We start from the raw sequence: 25,274 nt of genomic DNA on the forward strand, positions 1-25,274 counted from the left end.
ATTTTTTTATCAATTGTTATGTTATTGTTGTTAACTGCATTTCAGATATTTCACTGACAACTGATAAGGAAATCACAATTCATCAATATTTATTATTTTCTATGAGTTATTTTTTATTAACTCGCTAGTCGTGAAGTTAGAATATTATTTAATATTGACAATGTTATATTGTTTAATGTATTCATATTTCACACCTAACTAATTTGAATAATGACTTAATAAGGAGTTAGGTGGTGGGTTCGAAAGTTTAAATGTTAAATATCATGACTTGTGTAATGCATTTGAATTAAGAAGACGTCGTACATACATGAGCAGATGTGCATTTGCCTGCGTCTTACTAACGCATAATACACCAAAATGTACTTGCAGCAGTTCCAATTTTGTTACCTTAAATATTTGAGTGACTTGACCTATTATCAAATTTAAAAGTAAGAACATTATCTGTGCGTATAGTTTGTTTTTTATGATATTTTGATTTTTAAGTTTTTATGAACATGAATATTGAATATATATTTAAAGATGCTCATAATTCACTTAGAAATTAAAATATCGTAACAACTAACGAGAGAACTCTGATAATGTCCTTACTTTTCAATTTGATAATAGGTAAATTCACTCAAATAGTCGTGCTAACGATACGAAGTTGGAACTACCAGACATACATGTTGGTGTATCATGTGTTAGTAAGATGAAGGCAATATATGTGGGTACTGCGATCTCTAAAGGATTTATGTTTTATGACTATCTTACATGTTCCAACAGTCAAAACTCATAAATAATAATTTTAAATGGTTCAATATTAATTAGTTCCATACAGATACATGGCATATTGCATTCTTGCTAAATAACACAAATATTAAACATGTAATCAAAATCAACCACTTTTAACCCTTGGATAGTCATGTATGATGTAGTAAATTATGCACTTAACTGTTTAATTGTTTAGTGAGTGTTATTTTTTGTTAAGTATTGTAATTTGTAGTTGGGTCTTCTTTATATTCTGTACTTGGAGTATTTTTATATTTATATTTTCATTATTTCAACAATAGTCATCAAAATGGTAAAATAAAAAATATGTATGTACTATATTATTATAATTTAAAATTTTTAAACTTTACTAGTTAATAACAGTTTGTAATATAAGTATCTGTAACAAAACAAAAACCAGATAGATGTAAAAATATACTTATAATTTCCAGGTACAGTTTACTAATTAATCTTTTACACAAACAACAAACAATAATGATTAATGGTAGTACATTAACTAAATTTTTTAAACATTTTAAACTTCAACAATAATAAAAGTATAACATTAGTTCTTAATAAACGGTTAATGAATTTTCAAACAACAGACTTAAATCTTCTTCTGATTGTTCTCTTGGAGCAAGCTTTGTAATTCTATGCTGTGGTAATGTACCTTTCACTAACCCTGGTATGTCATCTTTAGTATAACCAAGAGCTGACAAACCGTTATCGATTTTCATGTCCTGCATGTATCCTCGAATGACATCAGCTAATAGTTTCCCGGCATCAGCATTTTTAACACCACTGACATCAGCACCTAGCAGTTTAGCACCTTCAATGTGGCGTTCTGGACTAGCCGGAGATGTGAATTCAAACACTGCTGGCCCAGACATAATGACACTTAACCCATGAGGAATAATTGGATGATCGGTAATGTAATCAGTGGCTTGATATTGTTTTACATTTCCAGAGATTGGATACGACAATGCATGGCATAAATGGACACCTGCATTACCAAAACCTACACCAGCCATTGTAGAGGCTAAGTGCATGCTAGAACGTGCTTCGAAGTCTTCAGGGTCGTACACGGCCCTTTTGAAGTACTTCCTAATGACATCCAATGCATACCGAGCCCAAACATCTGAAATAGGATTACGACCCTGGTATGCAGGTCTTAAAATTGGATTGGTAGGACGTGGGGACCTTTCATTGTATGGTACAGCTGTGAATGATTCTAATGCATGGCCAAATACGTCAAAACCGCTAAAAGCACAAACTCTTTCTGGCTGACTTAATGCATGCAAGGGATCAACAATACCTAAAGTAGGTCTTAATGCTCGATTTGCAATACCAGTTTTGGCCTTCAACTTTTCATAATCAAAAATACAAACTCCAGTTGTCTCACTTCCAGTACCAGTGGTGGTCGGCACAGCAATCAGCGGCTTCAATGGCACAGTCACTGGTTTTCCTTTCCCAATAGGAGGATTCACATAATCCAACAACTCAGCTTCTGGATCAGAATAGTACAAGTTGGCTGCCTTACAGGTGTCCATGACAGAACCACCTCCTACCGCTATGAATGCATCAAACTCCAAATTACGCACAAAGTTGGTCGCGGCTTCAAGACTTTTCTCGTTAGGCTCCACTCTGATTTTATCATAAAGATCATATTTTATACCGTTTTTGGTGAGAGAGTCCAGGACAGCCTTTACTGGCGGCAAGTTCACTAAGTTCGAATCAGTCATGACACACACACGCTTAGCTTGCATATTAACCATGTCCATACCAAGCTCTTTGGTGACTCCAGGGCCGTACCGAATAGTAGAGCATGCCATTTCAAAAGCATACTCCTTTTGATCCACACTGGTACTGAGCCTTGATGGTAGAGCCCCTAAATTTGAATGAGAGGGACATCTGCACGATACTGAATTCAATGTATCCATCAAGGTAATGACTCTGGACCTCATTCTGGCGTTTCTATGAAAAAAAAAAAAATGGTTGAAAATAACGTAACTATAAAAATTGCAAGCAGAACATTTTGATATAACTTACCTTTAATTCTTACCGATACAAATTTTAACCAATTCGTAGATGGTACTCTTCAGTTTCGAAACTGATCTCAGCGATTAATAGAATAAAAAACGTGTACAATACTATCAGTTGTACTGCGCTGTACCTATTAAAAAATAATAATATATTCAGTAATCACTGATGTAGACTGTAAGATCTGAAATAGCAAAATGTGAATTCTGAATGTCGTTGAAGAGCAGATCGCCGCAGTGGTGCAGTCACGACATTACGTTGAAAATGAAATAATTGATAACAATATCAATGTGATTCAACAGGTATTATATTAATAGTTTCGTTTTTTTTATTTTTACTAATGTAACCTAACCTATAAGGTGTAGTCAAATTGCTCCGTCTACGTCAAACTAATCAAACGATGTTATTAATTATAACCGTATAGCTAGTAGTTGTTGTAGTTATGGTATTTTATGAATTATCTGCGTTGATAGTGAAGAATCGCTGTCGAATAACAAATTACGGAAACATTTTCGTTTTTAAATAACACTACGTAATCTTGACGGTTATACACCCTGGTTATGTAGCTGGTACAAAATAATTTCCATAAAAGTATGAAGTTCCCGCATCGAAGACGTTTGACCGGTATTTTGCCTCATAATAATATGGGCATTTCACACGAACTACACTGTAGTATATAGCACTGTAGGTGGCATTGGTCATTAAGATAAACTTAATGGCTTATGAATGCCGTTTATCATTTAAATATTTCCGATAGGCCAACTCGTTCCGACATCAGCTCTATTACTGCTAACATAACGCTAATTAGGTACCCGCTGTTACGTCAAGTGGAATAAAAACAAAAATTCTATGCAAGAACGAAGAAATGTGTTTATTGTTGATTTTTATTATATGCACTTTTGACTTTTCGTTTTAATCAGTAGCTGCGCCGATTAAAAATAAACAATACAATTATAATACCTGTGGAACTAATTATTAGGTACCCGTTCAGTATTCTAGTTGCAATACTCAACACCTAATACCTATGATTTATAAATTATTATAGTGTAATATTGTATTTGTCATTATATGCGAATCTCAGGGAAAAAGCAAAATATGATAGGCATCTATTTACAATAGCAGCCAGTGGGTTTTAATTTAAAATTTGATGTTTCAGCGTAGGTACCTGTAGGTATATAGTAATAAATGAATAGAACTTAATGTAAATTGGCAAATATGTTGTAAATAAGTGTAAATGTATAGGTACATATTTTCCGTCTAAAATACACAATACATTATACCTAATGGGAAATTATTATTCCACTAGTTTTAAACATTTAGATAAATTTAAAAAAAAAAATTATGTAATAGGTTCCAAAAAGTAGGCGCATACTTATAATGTGATGACTTATAATGTATTGCAAAAGTGCAAAAAAACATTTAAACAATAAAATATATATATCTATATTTTAGTGTCTTAAGGATGAAAAAAATACAAAGTATCCAGCGTTGTTTTATCGTAATAATTATTTTTACAAACAATATTAAAAATCAAAAATATTTGTTTATTTCATTTGAAATCCGTGTATCAAACATCGACAAAAAAATAGTCTTTATATTATGTAGGTACCTATAACTAACTTTACTAGTTGTTGCTTTACTGTTGGCATCTATGTACATATCGGTTATTGCCTTATTAGTCTCTTCGTTTAATTTCAATTTAATGATTAATATAGATTATTATAGCGGTATGTACCTATTGGACTTTTGGTACCTACATATCATTACGACAAAATACCAGACGTATTTTGGACGAGGCTGAAAAATTGTGTGAGCATGCGGCTAATACAGTAAAACAACTATAAAAAAACAAAACCGTTAAAATAGGTAGGTACATACATAAATTATTATAATTTATAATAGATATGAGGTATACTTGTGGGATCGCGTATTCGTTATATTTCAAAAGGGTCTGAAGTGCAACTACGTGACGACTAGAAAAAAAAAAGTCTCTCGACACATTTTGTGAGTCTTTTCAAACGTGATCCCACGTGGCCACGTACCCATACATATAATTAAGTATGGCCTTATAGGTGCCTATTTTATTATTCATAAACTCGTGACACGGCTAAAAAAAATTCTAGAGCATATATAGGTACCCAATACCCTATTATTTAAATAGTGTTCGAAAAACAAACCAAGTACGCACATGTTTGATTGTTCGAGTTTCGAAATTACGGATGATCGATATCCCTCCATGTAAGTACTCAATGTCCTTATCATGACGATTGACGACTAACCTTTCGAATTGGTAGGTAAACCAAAAAATTATATAGTTCAACTTTGAAGGAGATTCTAAAAAAATACTATACCCATACTGCGGAGCAAGCAAAAAAAAAAGGTAGAAACAAAATTGTTTTAAACTACTTATAATTCTTTACATTATGTTCTATTGACTATATGACACATTGCTCTGTTGAACGTAATAATTTGTAAATATTAAATGAAGTGTTTGATGGTCAGAATGGCACGGCCAAGGACATAACGGGGGGGGGGGGTTGTGCCGTGGTGGTTAAATGTTAGCTAAGTGTTGTTTGTTGACATTTTTATTAAAAATAATTTTACATTTTCGTTAAAGCACTAATAATAGTAATAATAGAATAAAGAGTTTTATATTTTTAACATAAAATTGATGAGTACCAATGTATTATAAAAAATGTTGCTATGGGCATGGACCAGTTGCACCTAAAACAATATTTGTATTTTAGGTCAGTATACCAATTGCGCCGCTTAAATTTTAGGGCAGTACACCAATTGCGCTACTTATACTGTAGGTTCCTTATTTTTACATTGGCATATGTAAGTTATTACACGGCGGAAAAGGTTACATATGTATATACACAGTAAATGTGCAACTTTTAACCTTTATTTTAGTGCAAAAACAGTCGTTGGCGATTTTGAACAAGCGATTCATTTTGCTGTTAAAAAAGTTTGGCCTCCAATAACTCTGGTAGGTTGTAGGTTTCATTTCACACAAGCTTGGTGGAGGAATATCCAAAGATGTGGACTACAAGCTGAGTATAAAAACGCAGATTCTGAAATAGGAAAATGACTACATTTAATTTTTGGCTTGTCACTTTTTCCGCACTATGAAGTGGAGGATGTTTTTACAAATGAATTAATGACAATTCAGCCAGCGAATTCAAATGTTACTAAATTCACTGACTATATGTCGTTGGAAATGATATATCATCAACCTCTACATTCCCTCCCATACCGTGGGTATCGAATACAATAAGCTCTGAACGTACAACCAATGCAATAATGCATGTGAAAGTTTTCATCACATTTTTATTCCTCACATCCAAATATTTTTGTCTTTCTAAAAGCAATTATTATAGAAACACAAACCAACACTTATATTGCAATAAACAGTATTGAAGAAGATAAATATACATCATTTAAGCGAGCGTATTTAGTGAAGAAAGTGGCCATAGAATCTATTATTGAGAAATACAAATCCGGAAAAATTACTAGCAAAGAATTTTTAAAATCAGTTTCTCATTGTTACAGTAAAACATAAAAAACGTTAAATGAAAAACATAAATTGTAATTATATTTTTATGTATTTGTATGTATATTAATTATTTGTTATTGACATGTATATATGCGTATAATTTGGTATAGACTTATATTGTACAATTATTATTAATATTGACCCAAAAAAAGACAGAGAGCAATTGGCATATCGACCCAAAAAAGACATAGTGTAATTGATACCTACATTAAAAGGTAATTTTAAGCGCAATTGGTAAACTCCCGTTGTTATGGCCCTCCTGGATCCTCCACTATTTAGGTAGTTATAGTTATAATAACGTAATAAAGGTTGTAAAAATATTATGTATTTAAGGATTTATCACCACGAGTTCGGAGCTAATATAATATGATAAGAGATAATAATACGTAATTATTAATTTGATCTCTGTACATTTTAATACCATTTTTTTTTTAGACTACAGCTATTATTACATAGATTTAAATTTATAATATATTATCAATAATCAATGTATAATTATAATTTAAAAAAGCATGTACGAAATACAAAAACGATTACCTATTTCATATTTCGGATGGCATTTTCGAGGCGTAGGTCGTGGGTACAATAGTCAGTATAGTCACTATTCAATAATGACAAAATCTACAATTTAATATATTTCGTGATTATTGCTCGTTTCTATTGATAATTTAAAGCGCACTTAAGTATACCTACGATGTATCGGGCGGGTACCAATACAATAATTTGTTTGAATTGAGCGATTTAAATTCACATATAAATCAATAATCCTAGGAAGCCGTTGGACGAGGTATTATATGGACGCATAGGTTCTGATCTCTGTAGGTAACTTACCAATATGGTTATAGGTGTAATAATAAAATATTTACACACCGCCTGTATGGCGTCTAGTGTCTACCTATCTATGGCTGTATATTATGTAATGACACATGGGTACATTATGTTTTTCAGCGATATCCTCGCGGCTCGCATATACATATATAGGTACCTGATACCCGACCATAATGGCTATACTAATTATCACTAATCAGTAATTACTTATGCAACTATATAGTCACTATACATACAAACATAAATCTAGGAAATATATAATACATATTACATCATGATATATTGATATGTAATATCATATGATCATAAAATATAATAAGTAGACAAGTAGTTGAGAAATCAATGATGACGATAATATATATTATAATGTCCACTTGACATATCAAGAGCAACTCGTATAATCGTACAGGTTATATAGGTAACTATCATGGGCGTAGGTAGGAAATATTTTCGGAGGGGGTTTTCGTCTAAATCCTAAATAATATGCGAGTGAATAATATTCTCGAACAAATTCACAAAAAGCTCAAGATTGTTTTATTTAATTTCGGGGGGTGTTCGAACACCCAAAACCCCCCCTTACCTACGCCCATGGTACCTATATATAAACATAACGTATTACTATTTATTATTATATAGATTCGTATGTAGATTATATATGAACCGTCGTCCATATAAATGTGCTTTGTAGACGACTGTATCAAACTAGTTTTTTTTACACTCATCGGTTTAATAGACAATTATTAGAAATTTAGAACGTTTATATCACACGTTCGCGTTACGACGTGAGGACGCATCCCAGTAAACTATATAATATATAGGAATTAGAAGTACAATATACAGCTGGTACCTATTAGAATTGTTATTATATAAAATATATATATTTTACGATGATACGCCAAAACGTACGGGTATATAGTATGTATATTCGATTTCGACTTTTCAGTTGAGCCTACCCATTTTCGTATATGGGTACTTTCAGCTCATCATCACCCTACTCTTTTAATGTGGGTAGGTTGTGAGCAGCGGCCTGTGCAGTGATCACTTGGTTTCCACGGTTATACAGGTACATCGGCTCATCGCTGCAGCAGTACCTATATATATATAGTCACTTGTGGGTAAACTTAACTTGAACATGAGGTGTAGTATAGACGTATATAGTATTATACGGTACTAAAGTATTATTATATGCCTTCCTATAAATTATGATTTATATATTTAGGTCTGGGCGTGTGTGTAAAGAACTGCTGTCGAGATTTTAACCGCCGTCAAACCGATGCCAGTTCCATACACTTATTTGGTCCCATAGACGTCGACCGAACAAAAAAAAGTATATTTTACCCATACAATATACGTGCCGAACTGCCGCCGATGTTATCGCGTGGTTTTTGTCTCGCACCTCCTCCCCCCCTCCCCCTCTCCCCAGATTATGACGACCGTATTGTGCAGGCTCTACGGTGTGGAAGAACGGTTCTGCAGTGCACAATATTACAATAACTACACCAGTACACCACCCACAAAGTCCTGCATATACAACAATAACGAACCTAAAATTGTATACACCTAGCTATATATATATATGTATATAACGTAGAAGTCGGGTGGGTGGGTTGTAGGTAGGCACTTGTATATATATATATTAGCAGATAGATATGTGCGTACAGTAAATATAGGTATATATCGTGCGTGATTTTGTTCGTGTACCCGCCGTCTACAGCTGTGAGACACAAACCGACAGACTATATAATATTATAAGCATTATCGTAATCTAATTATGTATATATATATATATATATGAATCAGTGACTAAAAGACCCGCCGGGTCCTCAAAGCGATTTTCGTCGACCCACCGACGACGACGACGGTATCATCTGTACATAAAGGGTTACCTATATAATATAAAGGTGTACACCCGAGGCGGGCGGCAAAAAATAATAATGCCCACAGAAATCGTGTTATTGACTGTGGTCGTACGCCGGGAATCTACCTATATAGAGGTACTCTGTGGCAGAGGGACAAGAAGCCGCCGAATATTATATTGTGCATTATACCTGAACACAAAGGTTCGCATTGTTATATACCTAGCTATGCCTATCTATCTGCAGACTATTCAGCGTACATTCAGGTCTGTATTTTTTTCGAATCGCAAGTGTCTTTGTGATTTAAGCTATAACAACACTCATTGTATCATATCGCTGTACAATATAATACATTTATCTCCTGCGACGTTCTGCAGTCCTGTGAAGACGACAATAATACAGACCTTAACACTGCAGGCGTCGAATAGTGCGCCCCGGCGACGCCATATTTTCAACAGACGGGCTTATAATATATATTGTCATTGTGTATAGCAATGCAGCAGGGCATTATATAACTTATGACTTGTACGTATCTAGGAAAAAAGGCAATTGAAAAAAAAAGCGAAGGAAAAAAAGCAACGAAAAGAAGCAAGAGGAAAAATGGCAAAGGTATGGGTACAGCAATAATACCAATATGGCGATATGCAGTGTAGTTAATTTTTTTCCAAACACAACAGACATAAAATGATGTATTCTATTTTACGAAAATTAACTAATCAAAAAAATACTTAATGATTCCAAGTATAAAAATATATTATTTATAAATATAAATATAGCATATAACAATTGGTAATTATACCAACATTATATTATAAGCCACGTTTATTGTTTGTAAAATTGTAAAAATTATTTACCTAATAAGTTAAAATTAAATGCATACAGCTCTATAAAAATCTCATACATGCATTGCGTACAACTCTAAAAATAATATTTTAATAAGTCAATACAAAACACTTGCTCTTGGTAGTGCCTACGTGCCACGTTTTTTTCCTTGTCGTTTTTTGAAAATTGAATCATGATTTATGATTTTTTTTTCAAAAATTAAATGAACAAAAGTAAAAAGTAAAAACCAATTTATAGGTACATTTTTGTGTATTTTTGAAAAATGTTGTTCACATTTTAAAATTCATTTTTTTTTTTTGTTCCGATGATATTATTACAACCTGTTATACACAAATAAACAATTAATAATACATAGACGACACTATGACAGAAGATCTAAAGACAAATGACATGAGACACGCGAAGAGGTGACAACTCAGCAACAGAGCCTCAGAATATTTTGTAGTTTCTTTTTAAACGACGGGAAATATTTTGTGGCAACCCAAGAGTAGGTATATATACATAATGAAGGGGTTGGTATGTGGTTGATTAATTTAGAATGACATTCGTCGTAGTGACTTCAAGCAAGTTCGTTTACTGTTAGTAATTTATTTTAGGCTGTTGTGGAATGCGAAGGGATGCATTTGCTATGTATCACGGTCCACGGGGCACCTCTGATATATGTAAGTCTTAAAGTGATTGACTGGAAAGCTTGAATAGGGAGTGAGTATGTTCATGCGTTTAGATGGGCCAAATACATTTGAATTTCATGCTGTTTTCGTGGTTTATTTATATCTTAATATTACGAGATGATAAATTATGTTAAGTAATTTATTTTTAACTTAACTAAGCGTTTATAGAACCTACCTGTTATATAAATTGAGGGAGGCAAGACTTGAGTTGTGTATGCTTTTGTGTCTACACTGTAATGCAGGTATCAAAAAACATGTAAGTTCCATGTTTCGGGTGGACTCGACGGCTTATTTAGTTGAAATGGTGAATAATTTGAATATATTTTTTTTATTCTAATAAATTATAGTTTAAAATTCTGTAATTTTTGTTTGACAATTAAAATGTGTTCGGACTTTTGTCCAGATTTTTTAAAAATGGAATATTTTACCGGTTACCGGCTTAAGCGTTTGACCATGTTCACTTTTTATAATACACATAGATATTTAATTACCTAATGCAAAAAAAAAAAAAATAAAAAAAAATAATTTTTTTTGTTAATATTTTGGGAGTTTTTCGAGAATTGACTCTGATGTATACAGAGTGCGTCCCAGTTCACTTAGGCCACTTAGGGTTAGGTTTCCAAGGTGCATCACGAGAAGGTGCACCACGTGAACTGGCTTAAAGCCCAAAAATATATTTTGTGATTCTTATATTTTATGTTTATATTTATTACTTTAGCTTACATCCCTTAACTTTGGGTGAGCGTTCTACTTTATTATTTTTGTTATCTCGATATATTATTATTTTGAAATTTATTTATATTGTCTTCAATGAATGAAATGTTCTTGTACTTACTCTTTCTTGTAGCTGTGAACTGAGGGCTCACTCAAGCACTGTTATACATTTTTGATAAGACTTCTAACGCGCGGGCTACGAAAAAAGCAAAAATTAAAAATGGGACGCACTCGAGATATCCTCGATATCTTATAGCTCCTGTAAGTAAGTACCTGAAAATATTAAACCTATGAGGAACCATGAATTACCTTTTCGAGCTTTTTTACTTACAAACAAAAATTGGATCATAGATGAATTTAAAAAAAAAAACAATTAAAATATTTAAAAAATTTAAAATGTCCATAAATGGTACCAAAATAATTGAAATATTTTTCAAAAGAAAGGTTAGGTTAAAGATTGGTTTTCGAAAATGCGAAAATAAATATTAGGCAGTCATTTCAAGTCACTACAGTTGATAAATAATTGAAAATCTATTGAGTCATAACAGAAAAATAAAATAAAATAACATTCACCTAATGGGAATATAAATTATAAACATTACTTAAATATAGTTTACTATGCAATATTCGTTTAAGTTTTCGACGGGCAAAAATACCGTTTCGGCTTGTTATTAAAATTTATAATATTTATACAGGACGTCCAGCAGTCACCCTACGAATATTGACTTACACGTGCACATTGACACACTGCACACATGTTACAAATACCTGTACGGTTATACATAATGTATATACAGAATGATTCACTAAGCATGCTCACCGCTCTTTTTTCCTTTAATAATGCATTAATTATTCAAATTTTGATTTTTGGAATTTTCAAGTATACTTAAAGCCTAAAGGCCCTATTTTCAAATACTCAGATTTTTCGTACAATTTCAGGAGTTTACTGTAGTGAAACAAACTTCTGTTTTTTAAAATGAGAATCTCCATTTTTTAAATGTAAATATTGTTATCGTTATGTATTATGTAGATTTGAGAAAAATGTTAGATTACTAAATCAAAATTTGAACGAGTACCTAGTTTCTGAGTTATTAAAATGTTAATATTAAGGATATAATAGTGAATAGTCCTGAAAAATGTTTTTATATAGAAGTATAAAATACCCATGCAATATTTAATCTAGTACTTATTCTTTGCTCAAACAATTTTTACAAATTATAAAATCAAAATTCACTTACCGAATAGTATTAATCACTATAATTGCCATATCATTAAAGCCTCAATAAATTTAGAACAATATGTGGCTATTGTCTATTATTCTTAATAAGTGCAATGGTACATTTAATGTCCAATAAGAACTCAGAAACTATACTCATTCGAATTTAAATTTACAAATGAAAAATATAAATAGAATTATTTAAAGAATATTAGATTATTTAAATAGAATTTAAGTCAAAAGAAATCATCTGCTAAAAATGTACAGTTAAAAGGGTTTAGTTAAAAATAACCAAAAATTGAGAAATTCATTATTATTTATTAAAGTGCAAATTTGGGGTAAACGTGCTTGGAGAGAATCGCTTTGTTTATACCTATAGTTATAGTTAGTTATAGTTATAGCCTATACCAAGCTATAGGTTTATACATAATTCAATGGTAGGTAGACATTACTCTCATATGAGATTATGAGTTAGAAATTCATGTCATTCAAAATGTACAAACAGTTGTATTGTTTAAAATTTTCAACTTTTATAGCTATAAGGGTTGAAATTTTAAACACAGAGTTCCACGTAAGTAGGTTATTCTGTAATCAAAAAATCTAAAAATAAGTTTTTTTTTAGTTTTCTATGTTCAAATGTGGACGAAATTATATATTAAATAACCAAGAATAATGATTTATGTTATTTTGTTGTAAATTAAAAATATTATCCATGGGTACTTGCAACTTTTAAAGTATATTTTTATATTTTATGCACTCAATAACTTTTCAAAAGTATTTTTTTTTTTGACAAAAATGAATTTAATCTACTGAGTAGGTAGTACTAATAATGCTTACTAGTAAAATAAATTACTTTAACCACAATAATATCATCAAATTACTCAACTACTAAGCTAACTAATTCTTTCGGCCAGAATCGTTTTTCGTATACAATGATTTTATACCATTGAATTCAAATTTAACACTATTATCCATTACAGAGACCCACTTGTAATCTGATGTACAGCAGAGCGACATCCACTTCCACGTTTTTTTATTTTTAAGGATTTCAATTTCAAGTTATTGTAATTTGTAATAATATATGAATTATGATAGATTATATTTGATGCAATCACAATATATTATAATATAATGTGCTTGTAAATACTGGTACCTACGTGTCATAAAGTGTTACTATATGTATGTAAATTGTATACAATACAATAATGTAAGTACATTAATTTATCATGTTCAAGAAAATATTCCGATTCGTTTACTGCAAAACGGAGTTAAAAATAATATAGGTGTGTGTTTGTAGTTTAACAGTTACGATTTTAACCGATAGGTTTTTGTTAGTTCATACGTTTTCTATTAAATAATTAATTTTTTTATCCGTTTACGTGTTCAATAAAAACTCCGGGCGCTCCTTTGGAATTATTTCTTATCGAAAATGTTCGATTTGCCATATTTTATGCATAATTCTAACACCTGTATAAATCTTTAAAATTGACAACAAGATTTATATTGTACAATTTTTGTTGACCAGAATTTAAAAGAAAATCTTTAGCGTGATGTCTACAGCATATATTTTTATGAACATTTTACAATGTTCTACAAATGTTGAAAATATCGACCATCCAAGCCTATTATATAATTACGATAAATCCATAATCGAATTTCGTTGGGAGGGGGTGACTGAGATACGACGAGAAACCTGTAACTTGTAGATAATACAAATACTATACCTATATATAGTATTAGAGTAGGATTATAATCTACAAAAAATAATTGATTTTTAAACGTGTACCCAAAGTTTTAATATTCAAACTTTTTAAAGAGTAATTTACGTTTTTCTAAAAAAGATTATGTTTTCCATTTCACCCCTTTACAGTTGTGGCGAGATGGCACATGGTGTGGGCGCAGGCTGTATAGCCGGCGGTTCTGCGCATAAAATGTATGTATAAAAAATACAACTGTATAGGTATACCTACCGACTCGTATATTTCAGTGCGTATTGCTATATATTAATAAATATTATATTTTCCTCTACATAACAATATTGAGTATACAGCGCAGAGCTGGGCTTACAGTGTACTTTGGCTAAAATATAATATCTAGGCACTTATATATAATATATACGCGTTGCGCGTCGACCTCGATCGTCGTTGATGCCGTGCCAAAGTGTTGTTTTTAATGGGATACGTGCGCTTCGTTGGCATTATATTATATTATATTTTTTATGTTTTTTTACACCCCGCACGGCGGCGTGCAAGTGTTTTTCAATATATATATATATATATATATGTATACATTATAACATTGCTATAGTGGCGCACACCTATTATACACAGCGATCGTCGTCGGAGACATATGATTTATACCACGCCTTTCCACCGGATCGGTAAAAATAAAATTTCGAGCGAATCATTATTGCAGGTAGGAATACGATTTACACGCGTCGTGATGTGTACACAGCAATTTCTATTATGCCTTATTATGCCGTTGCCGTGCGCGAACACTATTCTAAGCCAATATTTTTTGAAAACGAATCGTTGGTATTAAAAACGTTAATTTTTAGAAGTTTTTCCCCCACTATATATTATTGTATACACTGCACACAGCGAATCGATATAATATCCTATTTTCAAAAACAATTCATCAGCCCCGTCTGTACCTTTGGTCGCAATAATATTTTGTGTTATGCACGCAAACAAGAAAAGTGGGTTGAAATTTGATTCCTTGTTAGGAGTTACTATTTTTGCGTATAGCTGTCATATACTTGCATCGTAATGTCACTGACACACTGCAATATTATGCTATAAGAATATATTGTTCTTATGGCAGTTGCCTTCAGTGTCGTTCTCGATTTATTGTACCGTTGCGCAAATATGCGGAATGCGAACGTAGAAATAATACGTCGAGAATGGCACACGCGCGCTGATCGGTTTCCGGTGATCTCCGATGTGTCTATGTACCGCAGGACGAGACCTATATAGAAAATTAAAAAGAAAACAATTAGTAAATAATTCTATAGGTGCTGCGGTTCAAACATTATTTGATATTATTTCTTTTGATCCAGCTTTTTAGCTTCGACGATTTTAAATACCTATATGGCTATATTGAATATCGCGATAATCGCGTTTATTTATTTATTTACTTCGTTTACTTATATATAGGTACTCTGAATTTTATTCGGTTTTACGAACACAAAATGTATTTTATGAATAACACATCATGATGTAAATGTAAACGACCTAATGTAAACAACTATTCATCTATAATCATAGGTATATGTATAAATTATGTCACAACCACTTAACGTGAAAAAAATACGTACTGTAAGTTCACAGTACATACAGACGACTGCAGTGGGACAGTGGGATCGCATTGGAAGTTTTACAACCTCGTACATTATGTCTGTCACATATGAGTATATGACACGTACGTATAGGTAACCGACGTCAAACAAATTTAAGCAAATAATTACGTACTTACCTATGCTGCAGAGCTTGCGCTAAAGAAATATAAGAGTTGCACATACTGTTTGTTTTACAGAAGTAAAAAAATTTGACGTTCGCTTCGCTCTCACATAATGAATAATACATACTATCATACATATTAAATAATATTATATTATACGTCATAATATATGAATATTAACAATTAAAATAACAAATTCCTTTAATCAAATTTTAAAATGATTTTATTTTTTATGACAACCTCTTCATCAGTATCACCACTATCACCCAAGTTGTAGAACCGTTGTATGCCCGTAGTTTTAATCTTTTGATAATCATAAATAAATAGGTATTTACTATAACAATGTTTTAATCATAATTTCTAATAATTTCAGAAATCAAAATGTCAAATGGTTACAAGCTCATAGACATAATATACAATTAATTATTAAAAATTCAAATCATAATATTTTTTATGAACTGCACAACGTTTAAATAAAAACTACACATTTCAATTTAGAACTGCACATTGTATGCACAACTGCACATTAGCGCAAGCTCTGCTATGCTGAATACTATGACAACGACGAAAAAATTGCGGAAAGTCGTAGGCACGGGAAACGTACGTTACCTACTCCGTAATGATTATCGTGAATTAGACATCTTATATAGTGTAAGCAGCGCAACAACAAAAAGCTCTGATCCTCGAAATGTTTACACTTATAATATTATATTTAAGTGTTATTAGTCAAGTAAACAAACTCTCGCACTATGCGTTTACAACGACGTTAATATATATATTTGAAAAAAATGTAAAAACAACGACCGAGCCTTATTGTGTACTTAGTAGGTTACGTCATATGTATAAGTAAGTATACTTGTACTAGAGATAAATAATAATATTTAGGCTTTCGAAACGCCTCAACCACGGTCCACGACATGTTCATCATGATGATAATATCGTCGTGGCGGTACGTACCTGCATGGAAAAAGTAAACGTTTATTAATCGTATGATACGGGAATTTAATTTGAAAAAAAATATAAACAATTTGATATCGTTTACAAAAATACAACGTATGCAGTAAATTTATGCACGAGCACCTAACCAAACATAGTGCACCTACCTATCCGGTAGGTGTATCAGAATATTATTATGTTATGTGTGTACAACTACTTGCCTCCTCTGCTGCCGGTTAGCTACCTATTACCTATATACACCTATATTGTTCAAAAATAATTATAAATCGTTTGCAAAAAAATGAGTAAGTATCTAATGAGTACTGTATTTATTGTACACTTTCATGCGTGTATAGTAACCACGTATATAATATAGACAGGACCGTATCCATTGTATTAATTTAACAGTTGTAGGGGAGGGGTACATTTTTAGTTAATCCGGGGGACGGTATAAGGGACTGGTTGCAGTGCTTAAAATCATCGGTAAATATGTATATATTATCATATTAGGTATATTTTACACATGAACTGTAAAACTTGGACGAATAATTTTCACGAGCAATACATTTCGAATGGTGACCCCTTAACCCTTCCCCACCTACGTGTGCAGTGTGGCGTGTGCACCGAGGGTCATATAACTCATAACGTCATCATGTGGAATCATAATAATAATGAGTGATCACGGTATTAAGTATGCGCTTGTTTTAAATTTAACCTTTCTAATTGTAATGTACCTAGATAACTCAATGATCTGCAGTTCTAAAATTGGTTTAACATTATGTAATATTCATAATCAAATAATTAAAGAAAAAGGCACCCCACGCACAAAAAGTTCATCATTTCACAATAAGTCCCCTCATTATAATATGTTGATCCCGGAATGGTAATTCGATTGGGGCTCGGTGGCTTCTATACACGAGAAATGAGCTACACTAGGTAAACAATGTCCAAAATCGGTCACTCAAATACTGCAGCCATATTCTCATCGTTATAATTATATACAAATCGAGTAGGTACCCGAGCAATAATAATTTGGATACTTATTGACATGGGCATCCAACTTAAAAATAATTCCCAAAAAATCGGATGTCCTCGAGGTCAGGGAAAAATGTGGGAAAAGCACATTAACGCGAGGTAAATGTGTCAAACTTAAAATCGATGCGTGGCACACTGCACCAAAACGATGTGACACATATATTTAACCAATCAATGGCGACTACAATATTACGATTCACCCAGTTGTCAAAACTATAAATGAATGACGTACGTCATGCACCTAGGTATATGGTGAATACGTCTAAAAATGAATAGGTACGAGTACTTAAATAATGTGTGGCACCTAACACAATTTATAAATTTAGGTTAGATATTGACGTTTTACACTATTTTAAGTGGTTTATAACATTGTACGCCATCGTCATAATATTGGTGTATACCTATTTACATAAAAAGTACATATTATAGTCATCGTATACAGAATGAAATGCTGTTCCGCGTTGCGTAAATTTTCCAGAAATTTCACTACGGGAGAAAAATTATTTATAAAATATTAAAATGTAAGAGTAATAAAATATAATAATCTGAAAGCGGTAAACATTTTTTTCAAAACACCTTTTTTAAATTCTAGGCACCCATTTCCCATTCGTAATCGAGTGTCGAACATTGAAACATCACGTCACGTACCTACCTAATTATATTATTATAATATAATATACAGGTAGCCGATGATTCGAAATGAAAGATCGCTTTGCCGTTGCCGTAGATGGGTTCGTGGGTGCCTAGACAATATATTATCATACCTTAGGTACAAATAAAACGGGTGATCGTTCTGGTCTTCTCGAATCGTTTCAATCACCTATAATAGTACTAAAGTATAGACAGGAGGTAGTGCCGAGGACGTATTATTATTATATTATTGGATTGCATTTTCAACCTCCATACGCACTTCCGTTTATAATTGGGATTTTAAATTGCACAGGCACATATAGTGTCGAGTGGGTACTGCAGTTTTACAGTATCGATAATAAATTTAATTACGCATTTTATATATATATATATACACAGGACACATAATATAGGTAGGTACATCGCACACACGCTGCATTGGCGCTTCGCCGTTCTGATGAAATAAATTGGCTCGCCGAACACTCCGAGGGGGCGAATATCGATCAATTAGATAAAATTATAGAGTATAGACAACGTGGCGTCTGTGGCGATAGAATGTTTAAACACGTTTCAACGTTCCTATAAGGATATAGGTCTACGAAATGGAATACTCGCGACGCGTCGCTCGACTCACCGAATGAAAAATTATCAATTATAATCATATTAATTAAAATTTATAAAATACATTTTTTTTTGTTCATAGCGAAAAATCAATATATATATATATATATAATATGTTTATTAACACGACAGGCTTTCTTTAATTTAAAAACTAAAAATGCGTTGTACATATATATATTTTTTTTATTATTTGTTTTTTTCTTTTATATAATATTTTATAATATAATAATAATAATAATAAAAAAAAACGTTTCAACTCTTTGCGCTCCAATTTAATAATATAATAATAGTAACAATAAACGCGTACTTGGGTTTGCACTGTAAAATGGAAATACGTCGGCCGCAAGTACAATAAATTGCCAGCAAAAATCAAACATTACACGACGTGTTTTTAAGTTTTCTATTTACTCAGCTAAAACAACGGTGTTATTAGAAAACGTTTAACTGACCACGGAGCGCAAAGTGTTAAGTGCGTCTTCACAACTCATCATAATATATACACATTATAAACAACGTTATAAAATCCGAGATTCAAAACAAAACATCAACAAATTTGTTAAGTACATTTAACAATTTTTTTTTCTTTTTTCATTTTTTATGAAACAAGTTTAATATTCCGACGACGTTACCTTTAAAACAATCATGTAAAACGAGACAAGTAAAAGCTGCCTAAACATTATTTGGTTGTCTTTAAGTTTTTAATGAAGGTTTGTTTACAGTGTGATGTTAATTATTATTATTATGATAACATTAGAATCCAAGATATGCAACATCGGATTGTCAACAATTGCCTAAGTATTTAATAAGCAGTTAAGTATAAGTTATGATTACAAGTGAAGAGTAATGAGAAATGTGAGGTATTTACTTTTCTATACTTAAATCTATGAGAAACAAATTTTAACAATGGTATAAAAATGTACACTGTAAATTGCATATAATTAAGAATTAAATATTAGCCAAGTATAGATAAATAAATTATTACGTGTAATGTATACTTCTAAAAATAAGTTAAATATCCTAAGTATTTATATTTACATATAACATAAATCACAATAAATATTGTAATTCAAGAAACTTGAGAATGTTTATAGATGTAACATAAGACGAAATTTGAGTACATTGTATAATGTATATTAAAATTATGGTTTACCACAAATGTAAAATAAATATTAATCATTATTATAGCAAATATATTGTGAAAAAGCCATTGGTGTTCATCTCGAGTTTCTTGATTGTCTAACAAGAATACAATATCCATAAGGCATAAGTTAGTACAGATAATAAAATAACAAAGGTATTACTACATAAATGTTATATGATAATATTGGTGACAAGAAATGTGAACATATGCGCAACTAGGGGGATGCTAGGAGGACTTCAGCACCACAAAATGTTTAAACCCTATTCTTTGTTTTTATTTTATAATTTTAGTTAGATATTTAATGGCTTTCTATAATGTCCACTGAACACTAATCCAATATCTATAATATTAGCACCCCAAAAAATGTAGGTTTAGTTGCGCCTATGATTACTATACGTTATGAGTTTATGACACAATCTGTCAAACACAAGTAAGTTATAAATTTTAATTTCAAGAAAGTAATAAATTATTTAAAATTAGGAAAAAATGGGCTAAAATAGTGTTGAAAACATGTGCTAGTTAAAAATAACTAGCATAATTTTGTAAGTACATAAATACATATTATGTAAAAGCTCATTCATTTAAAAATTATATAATGTTAACACTTAGCAACAAAAAATAAAAACAAATTGGGACGGTGTATTTCTGTAACATCTCACTAGGATTTTTAAAAATTCATAATACTTAATCAGATACTAGGTAAAGTCAACTTTATGTTTCCTTTATAACAGATACATGACGTGAATGAACACAAAGCGACATGTTTTATTTAGCTACTAAGGGGAGTAGGTATTAACAGATGTGGAAAGTCCGACTGGCCATACTTTCACCCTACAAAAAGAGATACTTCAAAGGAACAAGAGATATTAGAGATCAACAATATATATGACAAATCGACAATAAAAATCATTTAAAAAAATAATAAATATTAAATATGTTAAATAACAGTCATTTTTTTTAATGTCGTTAATAAAAAATAATAAAAAAACTTGCATCAATCAAAAATTAAAATAATTTTTTTTTTAAATTGTTCATTCAAAATGTTTATAACATAACAATACAAAAGAGTAACAATTCGTAAATATACTCTTTCAATTATTTAATTAAATTGAATTAAAAAAAAAAGATTATCAGTCTTTCCCTAAAGCATGAGTCGGAATTTCCACATGTCATACTGTTAACACCACTAATCATTTGTCATATTATCATACATGTATTTCTTGTTCTTCACATTTTCCAATAGTTGTGTAGTGTATCTTTCTCGAAGAAGTATTAAATTCAGGTCTCAAACGTTTCAATCCAAACCTAGATACATATACTACAACACCCAAAAATGCAATTACAGCACAAAACACAAACAGCATTACCAATTTGTGTCCCCCGTGACCACCATCAATTAATGTGGTGCGTATTGGAGTTGGGCAATCGTTGCGATAAGCAGCATATGGGTCAAGAGGATTTTTTTGAAAATCTTGGTTACATTTTATAGAATCAGAGTTGCGAACATATACTTTAGTGGTACGCAACCAATTATATAGGTTTTCAACGTTACAGCCACACGAGAATGGATTATTGGACAAGTCGATGGCCAGAGATCTATTGTTTGACTGTGCTTTATCTAAGGCAGAGAATTGTTCTTCAGAGAGTCCACGTATATGATTACCTTCCAAGTCAATGAAACGCAAATGTGACATACACTTTACATCAAAATCAATGCCTGTAAGTTGATTGTTGCTGAGGTGTAAGTCGAGGAGACGAGACAATGGGCAGAAAACTTTAGGTTCTATTATGACACTCATCCCATTTTGTTCAAGATGAAGTTTGGCCAATCGACTTAAATTACTATTAGAGAATACTTGATGCAAGTCGGCAGTTATATTCACAATACCTTCATCAGCAAATGCGTTAGTGAGATGTAGTTCTATCAAACTTTCAAAGTTTGAAAATACTCTATAAAAAAAAATTCAATGTTGTTAATTCTTAAAATTTGTTAAAAAAAAATTTTAAAAATGTAACATCTATGTACAATATACATAGAGGTATTTTATTATTACTAGGATTATATTATATTATATCAGAATAAATGCTAAGAGGAACCATTAACTAAAATTAAAATTATTAGAACTAAATTTCTATTAGCATTTTAATCTAAAAATTATTTAGTAAATTTAAAAATAATAATTTTAGATTGTTCTGCACAAACAGTTGTATTTACATCAAAATAAATGCATATTTTATTACATTAAATTTGAGTTTATGTAAATCAAAGAAAAGGGCATACCAATTTTTACTTAAATTACATATTATAAGGACATTATTTAAAGTAAATGCACAAATCAATCCTTATATAGACATTCTAGTGTTGAATAATTCAATCAGTAGGTGGTCCTACTAGGTGTGGCAAGCAAACAACACGATGAGATCACACACTAGTGAGTAATTATTATTTCAAATGAATACCAAGATAGTGACCTCACAAATTTATATAATAGCTTACTTAATATTCATTAGAGATGAATAACACTGAACCACCTTTTATAACACTTTAATTGTAGTTTTATAGTTTCAATAGTTAAAAGTTATAACTAAAAATTTATGTTTAAGATCAATGACAACAATGTCTTAGCATATCCTTAAATTAGATAACAGATTTATGTTAATATAATTTTTTTTACAAGAGATAGGTTATTGTTGATTGAATTAAAAATAAGAGGTCATTATCACTATGGCGTACATTAAATTATGAAATGTATAATATTATTACCTTAGGTATTTGGATAATAACAATAAGAATAATGTTTGAAACTAACCTGGGATGATGTAATCCTATGCCATTCAACTTGATTTTGTTGTCGTTGAGTATCAGCCGTTCAACTTTTGAAACGTGATGAAAACTCTTTCCTTTGATCTCTTGAATGCCATTGCTGGACATGTCCAGGAATCGTAGATTGTCCATGGTGCTATTGATACCAAATATGTTTGTTGGCAGATCAGACAAAACATTGCCAGTGAATATCAGTACCTGCGATCAGAGACAGAAGAGTTGGGATAGGTATGACGACAAAGCGCCAGATTAACAGACCCTCGTCTACTGTACGCTAGTCACGCTAATATAAATTATAATTGCCTATCAACAGTCCAAGTTATAGGCAGCATTTTAAGGGGTGAGAGAGTCATGTTGGTGAAATTACATTACTGGTCAAGGGGGCTAAATGACCCCTCTCAATACCAGAAATAAGGGTGAGACCAGGATGGCCAAAGAAAAATTAACGATTCATGATGATGGGTACCGCTTACCAATAGGCTATAATCCAAGGCAATTTTAGTTTTATCGATGCTCACTTTTACAATTTGCATAGTCATATTGAAATATTTAATTAATGACCTCCTCCCCCCCCCCCCCAATGCCGCCTAGTGACTGCTAGCGATAGCCGATCACTTACCTCGGTCTCGCTGGGCAAGTTGCTGAACACGTCGAGGCTTTCTTGCAGGGACAGCTTTGTTCCCGTGCAGTTGACGGCGTACAGTTCCTGTCGGTCGTAAGTCGTCGGGCCGCAGTAGCAAGCGCTAAGTTCGGACTTGGTGCACTTGACCGGCGGCTGCCCGGACGCTGCGGCCGCCGGCGGCGGAGGCAGCAGCACCACCAGCAGCAACACTGCCAGTAGTGCGGCCACGGAAGCCGCCGGGACGGTGGACGCGGCCATCGGATCGTCCACGCCGGAACTCGAATGGATCGGGTTTTCAAGCGGGCCGGGAGAGCTGCAGCAGCACCACCACCGACGATCAGGAATCACGAACGAGGCAGCGGTACCACCGAACGGACGGACGGACGTCGGACAGGCGACAGCTCGTCGTCAGTCGTCACCACCACCACTGCAGGCGGCTGCGGGGGACGGCGGGACGCATGCGAGACGACGATGACCGCTTAACGCGAACGGTGTTGAGCGACGAAATCGTTTTTATCGAACAAACAACCGCGCGCGCGGTCGACCTAAATAGTATCGTACGCGAGTCGGGCAAAATCGGTTTTTTCCCCTATATCGTAGTTTTCCCTTTTTTCTTTTTCTTTTTCGCGCACTGCCTTATTATTATTATTATTATTATTATTATTTCTTTTTTATTTTGAGGTTATCGACACGGGGGTGCTATGGAGGTACGACGTTACCCGGCCATTTTGTAAAAAGGAGCGCGCAACCCCGATTTCAAAAATTTTGCGGGGACGAGTTTCGGTAATATCAAATTCGAAAAACTACGAGTACGTTGTACGTACCTGCGACGATTTATTAATACAGATCGAACGCTTCGGCAAGCCGTCTCCGGTTTTATCGTGTATATTATTATTTGAAATTATGCGGCTCATATACAAACGTCGTATTTGAAATATTTCCCGTCTCGGATCGTACGTTATCGTGACAATACACAATATTATACGAATGCCGTCGGAACGTGCGGTGACGCGGACGACCGGACGTCGTGCCGTGATATTAGACAACTGAATCAACTGATGCGGCGTCGATCCGTTTTTCGCCGATAAATACAAAATTACGATGGCGGCGGCGGCGACGGTGCACTGGCGTAGAGGCGTGTGGATCCGCACGCGGTGGGGGCTTTGCGAACGACGATGCGATTTATTGGATTATCAATTATTATCGTCGGAGCGACGACGACGAGACGCGTCCACTCGGTCGGCCGACCTCGATTCGAATATTTCGCGCACGCCGGGGCACAACACGATAATAATAATAATAATAATAATAATATAACACATTTTACCCGCGATGCGACTACCTGTCCTCGGCGGAATGCCGCGGCGAAAATATTATACGACATGAACGTTTTACGTGATAATATGGGTACGCGCGCACACAAGGTGGCCGGTTCGACAGACGGCGTGTTATTTTGCCCAAAATGCGTTTTCGAGAAAAAAAACGTTTTCATTCAAATGTCTATAACCTAACCCACCCGCATAGTTTGAACGCTA

The 25,274-nt window shown here is 32.8% G+C and overlaps 2 protein-coding genes and 1 long non-coding RNA gene across 3 annotated transcripts; 1 reads left to right on the forward strand and 2 right to left on the reverse strand.

Moving 5' to 3' along the window:
* Nucleotides 1-133: 133 nt before the first annotated feature.
* Nucleotides 134-1,237, forward strand: LOC111032066. The gene is made up of 2 exons (XR_002604277.1): nt 134-428; nt 607-1,237. It is a non-coding gene; the product is annotated as an uncharacterized LOC111032066 (long non-coding RNA).
* On the reverse strand, nt 1,170-3,398 carry LOC111032064 (probable hydroxyacid-oxoacid transhydrogenase, mitochondrial). Its single transcript, XM_022312250.1, has 2 exons — nt 2,797-3,398; nt 1,170-2,721 (listed from the first exon to the last, which is right to left on the reverse strand). Exon 2 carries the CDS (start codon nt 2,709-2,711, stop codon nt 1,320-1,322), a length of 1,392 nt encoding a protein of 463 aa, XP_022167942.1. The 5' UTR covers nt 2,712-2,721; nt 2,797-3,398; the 3' UTR covers nt 1,170-1,319.
* Nucleotides 3,399-19,400: 16,002 nt separating this feature from the next.
* LOC111032048 (phospholipase A2 inhibitor) lies at nt 19,401-24,988 on the reverse strand. Its single transcript, XM_022312220.1, has 3 exons — nt 23,737-24,988; nt 23,104-23,315; nt 19,401-22,243 (listed from the first exon to the last, which is right to left on the reverse strand). Exons 1-3 carry the CDS (start codon nt 23,995-23,997, stop codon nt 21,499-21,501), a joined length of 1,218 nt encoding a protein of 405 aa, XP_022167912.1. The 5' UTR covers nt 23,998-24,988; the 3' UTR covers nt 19,401-21,498.
* Between the last annotated feature and the right edge of the window lie 286 nt (nt 24,989-25,274).

Source organism: Myzus persicae, unplaced genomic scaffold (genome assembly GCF_001856785.1).
Source record: "Myzus persicae strain clone G006 unplaced genomic scaffold, MPER_G0061.0, whole genome shotgun sequence".
Classification (NCBI taxonomy): domain Eukaryota; kingdom Metazoa; phylum Arthropoda; class Insecta; order Hemiptera; family Aphididae; genus Myzus; species Myzus persicae.

Bases quoted from the DNA above. Each gene is read 5' to 3' on its own strand.
- LOC111032064 (XM_022312250.1), bottom strand. From the start codon at position 2,711: ATGAGGTCCAGAGTCATTACCTTGATGGATACATTGAATTCAGTATCG.
- LOC111032048 (XM_022312220.1), bottom strand. From the start codon at position 23,997: ATGGCCGCGTCCACCGTCCCGGCGGCTTCCGTGGCCGCACTACTGGCA. The intron at 23,316-23,736 runs GTAAGTGATCGG...CTCTGATCGCAG, and splicing joins ACTTGCCCAGCGAGACCGAG to GTACTGATATTCACTGGCAA. The intron at 22,244-23,103 runs GTTAGTTTCAAA...TTTTTTTTATAG, and splicing joins ATAGGATTACATCATCCCAG to AGTATTTTCAAACTTTGAAA.